The 11721-nt window shown below is 42.4% G+C and overlaps 1 protein-coding gene across 1 annotated transcript; it reads left to right on the forward strand.

Moving 5' to 3' along the window:
• Positions 1-3818: 3818 nt before the first annotated feature.
• On the forward strand, positions 3819-4971 carry LOC127306252 (protein CURVATURE THYLAKOID 1A, chloroplastic). Its single transcript, XM_051336876.2, has 5 exons — positions 3819-4034; positions 4138-4238; positions 4332-4439; positions 4534-4605; positions 4699-4971. The coding sequence occupies exons 1-5, from the start codon at positions 3908-3910 to the stop codon at positions 4768-4770; spliced, it is 480 nt and encodes a 159-aa protein (XP_051192836.1). The 5' UTR covers positions 3819-3907; the 3' UTR covers positions 4771-4971.
• The last annotated feature ends 6750 nt before the right edge of the window (positions 4972-11721 follow it).

Here is an 11721-nt window from a genome sequence, read left to right on the forward strand (position 1 = left end):
TCGTCGGGGGGACGAGTGGAGATGCTCTTAATGCGGGGCTGTGATCATGGTTTGTGATGACGCACGCTAGAAGTTTCGTGTAACGGCAATGTTGTGTTGTGCACGCCAAGATAGGCAGGGAGGGGTCCGCTAGTGCCGTGGTGCCACGCAAAGAAAGGCCCACATGCCTGTTCTATGGATGAGACGAGAGGAATGGAGACGAGGTGGAATGTGACGTGTGCATACTGAAATAATGTGGTCATTGCTAGCAACGTAAAAGTAGAACACCATTAAGAATATATAGCTAACTACCTAGGTACGTAGCTACAAACTACACCTCGGGCTTCGCTGCCTCGGTCTCCGGCTTCATGGGTGAGCAATTCTAATAGTGTAGCCGGGTGCTGGCTACAAGGCAAGCTATAGTCAGCTTATAGCTAACTTGTACAATAGTTGGATTTAAGGATTGATAACTTTATGTGTAAAAGGCCCACCACACATACTCACAAGTGCCTAGGAGCACGTGCAAGAGTCAGCTCTTGCATGAGAGCCCATCCCTCTTCTCTCTCCACTTCTCTCTCATCCACCTAAGCAAAACAACACTATTTTAATTCTTATAGCCTGCTGAGTTAGCCTTATTGTACTTGCTCTAATGGACAATGATCTTTCGTATGAAATACCTTGGTCTCCCTCTTGTGGTGAAGCGTCTCAAAAGATCACATTTCCAATACATCGAAGATAAAGCGGTGGTGCGCCTTGCGTCTCTTCATGGAAGATATTTCAACATCGCTGGGAAGTTGACGCTTGTCAAATCGGTTCTCTCCTCGCAAGCCATCTACCCTCTCACAGCCCTCGAGGTCCCCGTGGAGCCCTTACAAGCTATCATTAAGCTAATCCGAAGCTTCTTTTAGGCGGGCAATGAAAATGCCACCGGTGGAAAGTGCAAAGTCAATTGGACCGCGGTTTGCCACCCTACCTACCTTGGCGGATTGGGTATCCTTAACATGGATAAATTTGCGAGAGCTTGACGCCTACGTTGGCTATGGCTTGCTTGGACTTCACCGGACAAGCCTTGGGTTGGAATGGAGAACCCTTGCAACAAGGAGGACTTGGAGCTTTTTTGTTAGCTGACCAAAGTCACCATTGGTGATAGAAATAACGCTAGCTTTTGGGACGATCCTTGGGCCTATGGCCTATGCCCGAAGTGCATTGCGCCTTCCATCTATGCTATCTCTAAGATAAAAACTTGGAATGTCCGGAAGTCAATCAACAATGATGCTTGGATCCTACATCTTGACATTTTTGCGGGCCTCTCGGTCCAAAACCTCCATGAATTCACCTTGTTTTGGCAACATACCTCGCAAATCGTTCTCCAAGACGATGTGCCGGACTCTATTATTTGGACGCTCACCGCGAACGGGGCATACTCTTGCTCGTTGGCCTAAAAGGCGCAATTCGCCGGAACCATCCGCTCTCCCATGGAGATGGTCATTTGGAAGGCTTGGGCGCCCCCAAAATGCAAGCTTTTCTCCTGGCTTATCATACAAAATCGGGTTTGGACGGCGGACCGCCTTGAGAGACGCGGGTGGTCTAATGGGAGGATTTGCCCCCTTTGTCGTTGCCATGACGAGTCGGCGGCCCATCTTCTATTCAAATGCCGCCTCTCCTTTCGTATTTGGACTATGATTAGGGATTGGCTTCACATCTACGACTTTGACCCCGCCTCTTGGAGTGAGTTTGATAGTGTGGAACATTGGTGGACTTCCATGGTTCTTGCTCATGGCGGAAGAAGGAAGGCTATTTCCTCTCTCCTCATGCTAGTCGCTTGGGAGATTTGGAATGAAAGGAGTGCGAGAACCTTCAAAAACAAGAGCACTATGCCAACCATCATCTTTGATAGAATTAAGTCAGAAGCTAGAACTTGGGTTATAGCCGGTGCGAAATATTTGGGTATTTTGATTGCGGGAGAGTAGTCTTTTCCCTCGGTGGGGTTGTAACTCTAAAACTTGGTTCTATGACTTCTCCTTATTTAATGAATTAAGGAAATTCTTTTTCCTTTCTTTCAAAAAAATGACCTCGTCAACATCTCTTGGATCATGATAGATACGATCAGACGCAGAAGAGTTGTGTGATCTTTGTAATAGAAGTAGGTGTGGCCGAGTATATCATTCATGTAGAAATGACACTTTGTTCCAGGCTCCATCCTGTAGGGTTCCGACATCTCTATCCAACGACGTCCATGGAAATAGATTCGGTTTATCTCATTGGTGATTTGAACAACGAAGGTTCTCTACGGTATGGACAGTGAGTCCTGCTCTCGAAGCTGACTTCAAGCTATTCCAATTGATTAATGCTTCTATGTATATGATCTATGAAGTCACCTATTACGCTACAGGGTATAGTCTAGACATAATTATAAGAAAGAAATAACAATTAAATTAGATCAAAGACGCAACTAAATGCACCTATATACGGATAATTTAGAGGCACAACATGTTAGATTGAAACATACCGTCATGATTTCAAGGTCATCCGTGAACAATATAACGAACTTCTTACCCCTACGCCTAAGTTGGCCACAACTTGCACTGGGAGCTAGCAAATTCATTTGATGCATGGTCTGTTATGTTAACAATTAGATCAAAACCATATTTGCATTTCGAACAAAGGACAAGTGCCACTACTACGAAATATGCTACCGTCGGCGGACCGAAATTGGTTACCGCCGGCGCACCAACGCGCACCAGTGTTTTCATTCATCCCGACATTCATGTATTTACATTTTCTTTCTTAGTTGGATCTTGCACTAGCCTTGTGCTGGTCGAATCACGATGGCAACGGATTCTGCTTATTGCATTGCTACACCAAGTTGAAAGGGTGTGAGAAGTGGAGGCTGGCGCATGTTCAGTTGGCGAAGAATGCAGATGGCTTCATTGATCTGGAAGTTCCACTAGGAACCTCGGTGGGTCGCCCTATCGGCAACAAGAAGGCTAAGCTTGCGCGATTGACTAAAAGGGTCCAAGCATCGATTAACAAGTGTCTCACCGATGTCTCGGCAAACTTGCTATCATCCACAGCGAGAAGAGCAATGAAAGATGGAATGTCTTGTTTGTGGAAGCAAGAAGAGAAGTTCGGGATCGAGAAGGAGAGAGTCGCCATGAAGAAAAGGAAGGAGGATTTCATGATCTTGAGCGCCGATACATCGGGAATGGACCCCTAGGTGAATGTGGCGCATATGTACTACCACACCATGATCTTGAAAGAGATTGTTGGTCGAATGGCGGCGTCATCGGCATCGGAGGCCTCGACATCGATATCAGCTTCAGCATGGGCACCAGCAGATATCTTTTCTCAACATCGAGCCGAAAAAATGCCGATTCTCAACAACTAGGCCCAAACCTGGACCAGCCAAAAAGCAGGAAATCCTGGCAGGCCAGGCCACTTCCTTGTGCTGCCTTTTTGCACTACCAAACCGGGCCCGGCCATCAGGCCAACATATTCAGACCTAGACATGGGAATTTTGGGCCGGGCTTTGGGCTGAGCTGCCCATGCCCTGAGGACAGCAACGTCACCCATAGCGTCGGTCACAGGCTGACAGCGACGGTAGATCGAGTACCTCTCCAAAAATACAAAAGTCCTGTACGAATCGCATTGACGCATTATTAGTACTCCGTAGGCCAGAAGCAGCACCAAACCGACACGAGGGCGAGAATTGAGACCTCATTGCCAACCGAACACTGTGAGGCCAGTGACAGATTTTTAAGATAGGAACGCAGCCAATTAGAGCCTACCATCCTGCCATGTGGTCGATCCCCACGCACAAAGCAACAAATAGGAGGGGTGCAATGGACGCGGAGCGGCTGGAAAGGCCGAGGACACCAGAAGAAGAGAGGACCGGAGACTACAGGGGAGCGTACCGAACGACTGAACAATGGCTGCCACCGCGTACTCCACGGCGCTTCTGGGTGGAGCAGGAGCCCGCCTCCCCGCCGTCGCGGCCGCCGCGCCACCCTCCGTCCTGATCCTACGGCGTGGCTTCTCGCCTCTTCGTCTCCAAGGTGCGCGCGCGCTCTCACATGTACATTCTGCAGAAATCATGTTGTTTTTGTACGTACGCATGCAGCTGCCCTAACAGTTGCTACATGCTGCGATGTTGATCAGACGCACCGCGGCTTTCTCTGGTCCGGGTGAAGGCCTCCTCCGATGACACCTCGGCCTCCGCCGCCAGCGGCGACGAGCTCGTCGACGACCTGAAAGCCAAGGTACAGAGGTCATGGCACCAAAGAGGGCTGAGGGCAGCATCGCGAGTGAAATAAACTCAACTTTGACTGACGGTGCGTGCTTGATCGTGGCAGTGGGAAGCCGTTGAGAACAAGTCCACCGTCCTCACCTACGCCGGCGGCGCCATCGTCGGCCTCTGGTTTTCCTCCGTCGTCGTAGGCGCCGTCAACTCCCTGCCTCTGGTACGTCTGGCCGGCCATATACGTCTTGGATCATTCGCCCCAGTGAGACTGAGTTGTGAGCAGTGACACGCTAGCATTTGTGTGGTTTCTGCAGCTTCCCAAGATCATGGAGCTTGTCGGGCTCGGCTACACCGGATGGTTCGTGTACCGCTACCTCCTCTTCAAGGTACTCATAGTACTCGTATGGATTCATCACTTAACTGGGAGTGTAGCATTAGTAACCTTGTTAACACGTGCCTCGCATGAAATTCAATTGCAGGAAAGCAGGAAACAGTTGGCCGACGACGTGGAGTCACTCAAGAAGAGCATTGCTGGTGCAGAGGAGGAGTGAAGAAAGTAAATGTTGTTGTGCAGACTTTTCTTTTGTTGAATCCCATCATTCTTTCAATGACGTGCATCAGAGAACCCGCTTGTTGTTTAGCGTGCTAATTCTGCTGCGTTCACATGTTGAATACCTGGTGTCAGGAATCTTTGCTCGATTCGTTTCCATGATGGGCAATGGAAGAAGAAAAAAGTGTATCATTTTGCCTAATTCCTCTTAAAAGTGTAAAGAAAGTACTCCCCCTGTTCGGGCTCCTAAGGACTGCTCAATCATCTAGTCAAAAGAGTTATATACTTATATACCACCAAAAGCATACTTAGGTAATCGAAGGAATTTTTAGAAGAAGGAGAGGGGCTTACAAAAACCTAGACGGAGCAAGTACCATTCAAAACCATCATCTTTATGGTAGTATATACTACCTCCGTTTATAGGAATAAGTTGCCCTTATTTTACGTACTTTTTATTTGACCAAGATTTACTTCAAATAGATAAATATTGTTTATATGAAATTAGTATCATTAAAAAGTTTCTTTCAATATGAATCCAACGATAGTAATTACATATAATATAATCAAGATTTTGTTGCTCAATTTTTATGGTAAAAGTTTATCTTGAAATACGTGTGCGCCTTGTTCTTTGAATCAGAGGTAGTAAAAGGTATAACATGAGCGGGTGAGTTATTTAAATGTTAGAGACGAGTTTCGTAGGAATACATGATAGTGCCAATGCAATTACACAAAATATATAAAGCAATAAAAGTGAGGCGTACATTAACTCCCCCCCCCCCCCCACCGCACCCCCACCCCCACTCCCACCCCGCCTCTAATGTTCCCGCGTCTCATTTTTTTGAGATGTCCCCGTCTCATATTTGGACAACTTGCAAAGGCATAGCTTCACCCCCACGCTTGAGTCCGGTTAGTACATTGTCATTGCCCTCACATTTTCTATTTCCTTCCTTCTGAAGGTATCTATACAATAATCAAACACTACCTATACTAATGTTATCATGTGCTTCGAAAAGAACAAAAGAAAAAGGAGTCACACGAATTTAATTTTCATTATTAAATTATCATTTGTTGATTAAGTAATATATATGATAAATCAAAGAAGTTTGAATAAGCATAACCAAAAATATCTCATATCCAAAAAAACTTAACTCAAGATCATTCAAAACCATCATCTCTAGTTTCACTTTGTTCATCCGGATGTTTCTTAATCCCTCTTGTGATCAAATATTCACAAGCTAAACTAACATGGTCGATATAGTAGATGCAGTATCTATTGTCTCTCAATAATATCTGATGGGATTGTTTTGAGTGGATACAATATACTTGGTCCAACAATCACGAGGACTCGGCTTATACAATGTTGGAAAAAATGCGTGTCTCGCCTAAATGGGAGAAAAAGATAACCTCTTGTTATTAAAAATCTAGATTCCAATGTAACACCCTAGGTTTTCACACGATTGCGGGATACAATTAGAAAGGGGATGTGCATTGCATCGCAAAACTGAGAAAAATTTTGCGCTTAATTGCAAAAAAACCTAAGTGGAATCAAGTTTCTCTCTCGTTGCCATTAGGTTTTAGGGTTTCGAGAGTGCGATAAACTTTGACATGACCTCTTTTGAATTCAGGGTTTTGAAGGAGGAATGAATGTCAACTGATATTCAAATTTGAAAAAATACAACTGAATGAGTTTATGAATATATAAGACAATATTGAAATAGAAATATATTTGAATTCAAATAATAAAAAAATATGAATAAATTACAAATGTCTCAATAGGAAAACTTTGAGCTTTATTGATGATCACACATAATACATTGTATTTACAATATTCCTTTATATTCCAATAAACTAATTCAGAAATAAATAAAGAAAATAAAAAGAAAAGTTACAACAATACAAAGTGAGTCTATTCTAAAATTTTAAGCTACTAGTCCCTGCTTGATCATCTCGTCCATTTGATCCTCTTGAAACCTGCAAAAACACAAACCAATAGACATGGAATTGAACAAGTGGAAATGCCACTTGGATGTCAAGAGAAACCATCAGGAGGATAATATCAAGTCCTAGCCGAACTGATCCACTCAGCTCAAGTTCCAACCATGGAGCACACACACACACACACACACACACACACACACACACACACAAACACACACCTTACCAGGCATAATGCATGCTTCACAACACACACACACACACACACACACACACACACACACACAAGGCTTAGTCACCAGGGAAGCACAAGTCTATGTCTCGACAAGGGCAATGCATTGCGCTCTTGCTATAAATAGCAACTCACAAGCAAAACCTAGATTCATCCATCGACACACACTTCACCAGTAGCAAAAACCATCAAGAACAACAGTGTTGTTCAATCTTTTCTTCACCAAGAACAAAAGCTTTAGAGCATAGATGGGGGTGATAGAGCAAGTACAAGCTAGCCAGGAGGAGAAGGGCAGGATCAACAACAATAAGCAGAAGCAAATCCTCTACATCAACAAACCATAACCTAGGAGCTGATGTGAGGTATACCAAAATCATGAACAGACAGCAGGTTATGTTCATATATGCATGTGCATGCCCAACAAGAAATACTCACAGGGTAGGAGCACCTTGTTTGATAATCATATGGTCATAGACCAAGTGATGCTGGCAAAGGTGGCAAATGCCAGAGATTAAAACCAAGCTAGAAACCATGGATAAGCCAACATGAAACAATCAGTAGCACATCCAATAGGAACCAGGAAGGAATCAATCCATGGAAGCACTTTTAAAAACCATCAAAAAAAACAGACTTGTTATTGTTTGTTTATTTTTCAATATCAAATTCATAATAGCAGTCTGATACGTCTCCAACGTATCTATAATTTCTTATGTTCCATGCTAGTTTTATGACAATACCTACATGTTTTATTCATACTTTATATCATTTTTATGCATTTTCCGGGACTAACCTATTAACAAGATGCCGAAGCGCCAGTTCCTGTTTTCTGCTGTTTTTGGTTTCAGAAATTCTACACAGGAAATATTCTCGGAATTGGACGAAACAAAAGCCCACGGCCCTATTTTCCACGGAGTGTTCCAGAAGATCGAAGAAGAGTCGGAGAAGGCCAGCAGGGGGGCACCCCAAAGGGCGGTGCGGCTGGGCCCACTGCCGCGCCCAGGTGTGGGGAGGCCACCCCCTGGCTCCCCCGACGCTGCCCTTCCGCCTATATATTCTCCCAGAATTGAAAACCCTAAGGAGGCCAGTCATATTCCACGAAGGGTTCCGCAGCGCCGCCGTCATTGACGACAAGTTTCGGGGGACAGAATCTCTGTTCCGGCACGCCGCCGGGACGGGGAATTGCCCCCGGAGTCATCTCCATCATCACCGCCATCTTCATCGCCGCTGCTGACTCTCATGATGAGGAGGGAGTAGTTCTCCCCCGAGGCTGAGGGCTCCACCGGTAGCTATGTGGTTCATCTCTCTCTCTCTCATGGTGTGATATTTATGTGATCATGAGCTTTGTAATCTAGTTGAATATGTAGATGTTACTCTTGTCTATTATACACTCTAGAGGTTAATTTAATATGAACTCTGGAGTCACTCTTCACGGTGTGATGGTGACAGTGTGCGCATCGTGTGTGATTCCTTTATGACGTTGTGGAGCTTGTTTACTCCGGCTTGAGGTGTGCTTTTGTAGCCCTACACAATGAATGGTGTTTGTTATCCAACAAGAGAGTGTTTGAGAGTAGCATTTATTTATTCAGTTATGTGATCATTGTTGAGAGTGTCCACTAGTGAAAGTATGATCCCTAGGCCTTGTTTCTAAGCATTGAAACACCGTTTCCAACAAGTTCTGCTACATGTTCGCTTGCTGCCAATTTTTATTTCAGATTGCAAATACTACTTATAATCATCCATATTACTTGTATTTCACTATCTCTTCGTCGAACTAGTGCACCTATACATCTGACAAGTGTATTAGGTGTGTTGGGGACACAAGAGACTTTTTGTATCTTAATTGCAGGGTTGCTTGAGAGGGATATCTTTGACCTCTACCTCCCTGAGTTCGATAAACCTTGGGTGATTCACTTAAGGAAAACTTGCTGCTGTTCTACAAACCTCTGCTCTTGGAGACCCAACACTGTCTACATGAATAAAAGTGTGCGTAGACATCAAGCTATTTTCTGGCGCCGTTGCCGGGGTGGTAAGGTAAAAGGTATTCACATCCTCCGACTACTAAGCTATTTCCTAGCACTGTTGCCGGTGTGTGAGTGCTCGAAGCTATTTTCTTTAGATTATGCAATTATATCTTTTTGTTTCTTGTTTTTATTTCACTAGTTAGGCTTAATGGAAAACAACAAAAATATTAGAGATCTTTATAGTATTTATCTTGAGTTAGGACATGAGGTGTTTGAAGAGAAAATTAAAAAACCTATGGAACTTTATATGCATGCTAATGGCAATGTTATTAGTATGAATGCCTTGAACACCATTGTTGCTAATGCTATGGAAAATTCTAAGCTTGGGGAAGCTGGTTTTGATGAGCATGATATTTTTAGTCTCCCAAGTTTTGAGGAGAAAATTTTCTTTGATGATACTTTGCCTCCCATTTATGATGATTATAATGATAGTGGTATTTTGGTGCCACCTACTATGGAGGATAAAGTTTATTATGATTATACCATGCCTGCAATTTATGATGATTACAATGATGGTTGTGATAGTTTTACTCCCACTATTACTAATAAAATTGATTATGCATATGTGGAGAGTAATGATACTTTTATGCATGTGGATCATGATAAGAATGTTTGATGTGATAGCTATATTGTTGAGTTTAATCATTATGCCACTGAAAATTATTTTGAGAGAGGAAAGTATGGGTATAGAAATCTTCATGTTACTAAATTTCTTCTCTTTATGATGAATGTTTTGAGCTTTCTCTTGATTTTCTTTTATTTGCTGGGTACTTTAAGACCTACTGGTCCTTATGAGAGAGGGAGACACGATTTTATATATCACAATAATATTAAGTCTCCTCTCCTTGTGTTGAAATTTTTAAAGTTACACTTGTTTTGTCTTCCTATGCTACTCACTTTGTTCTTCATTGACTTGTTTTCTTACAAGGCTCCTATGCATAGGAAGAGTGCTAGATTTAAACTTGTTTTATATATGCTTCTTGATGCTCTCTTTTCAACTCTCATCTTTATGTGAGCATCATAAAAATCACTATGCCTAGCTAAAAGGCGTTAAAGAAAAGCGCTTATGGGAGACAACCCATCGTTTTTATTTTCTGTTATTTTTGCTTTTCTTTTTGTTTTGAGTCAAGGTGCTTGTTACTTCTGTAGCAATACCTTTGTATCTTTATTTTATTTCATTATTGTGCGAAGTAAAATCTTTGATAGAAAGTTGATACTAGATTTGGATTTCTGCGCGGAAATAGATTTTTAGCTGTCACGGTTTTGAGTTTTCTCTCTGTAGAAAAATCTAAAAATCTTGAAAAACTTCATGAGTAATCCTCAGATATGTACGCAACTTTCATTCAACTGGAGCTTTTTCATCTGAGCATGTTAAGTGCCTCGAAAAAATTCGTCTTTACGGACTGTTCTGTTTTGACAGATTCTGCCTTTTATTTCGCATTGCCTCTTTTACTGTGTTTGAGTGAGTTTCTTTGCTCCATTAAATTTCAGTAACCTTGGGTAATATCCAGAAGTGTTGGGAATGATTGTGTCCTTGCTGAACATGTGAATTTTTGATTATGCACTAACTCTCTTATGAGATTGCTTTGAGTTTGGTGTGAAGGAAGTTTTCAAGGATCAAGAGAGGAGGATGATATAATATGATCAAGAAGAGTGAAAATTCTAAGCTTGGGGATGCCCCCGTGGTTCATACCTACATATTTCAAGAAGACTCAAACGTCTAAGCTTGGGGATGCCCAAGGCATCCCCTTCTTCATCAACAACTTATCAGGTCACCTCTAGTGAAACTATATTTTAATTCCGTCACATATTATGTGCTTTACTTGGAGCGTCTGCGTGCTTTTATTTTCGTTTTGTTATCTTAGTTCTCTGAATAATTTGGATCCTATCTATCTTGTTTGGGAGATAGACACGCTCCGCTTTTTCATTTGAATACTCCTATTCTTCACTTATATTTGTTGAGTATTCAGTTTTCGCACTGTGTAGCTTCTAGCTCTTGGTTTTCATGTATCTCTTGTTCAGAGCTATTAGTTATTTTATAGAAAGTACTCTCTTACTTCACTTATATTTGTTTTGAGAGTTTCTTGCTATTTGGTTGAAAACAGAAAATGCTTCATGTGGTAGTTGGTATATTGTCTTGAATAATTTGATACTTGGCAATTGTTTTGAGCTCTCAAGTAGATCATGTTTAAGCTCTTGCATCATGAAGTTTAAACCTATTAGTGGAGAACTACCATAGAGCTTGTTGAAATTTGGTTTGCATGATTGGTCTCTCTAAGTTCTAGATATTTTCTGGTAAAAGTGTTTGAGCAACAAGGAAGACAGTGTAGAGTCTTATAATGCTTGCAATATGTTCTAATGTAAGTTTTGTTGTACCGGTTTATACTTGTGTTGCTTCAAACAACCTTGCTAGCCAAAGTCTTGTACTGAGAGGGAATGCTTCTCATGCATCCAAAACCTTGAGCCAAAACCTATGCCATGTGTGTCCACCATAACTACCCACTATGTGGTATTTTTCCGCCATTCCAAGTAAATACTTCATGTGCTACCTTTAAACAATTCAAAAGTTATTCTCTCTTATTTGTGTCAATGTTTTATAGCTCATGAGGAAGTATGTGGTGTTTTATCTTTCAATCTTGTTGGGCAGACTTTCACCAATGGACTAGTGGCATATACATCCACTTATCCAATAATGTTGCAAAAAGAGCTGGCAACGGGGTGTCCAGCCCCAATTAATTAACTTTCATTGATAATTCTCTTCACA

Source organism: Lolium perenne, chromosome 6, assembly GCF_019359855.2.
Source record: "Lolium perenne isolate Kyuss_39 chromosome 6, Kyuss_2.0, whole genome shotgun sequence".
NCBI lineage: Eukaryota > Viridiplantae > Streptophyta > Magnoliopsida > Poales > Poaceae > Lolium > Lolium perenne.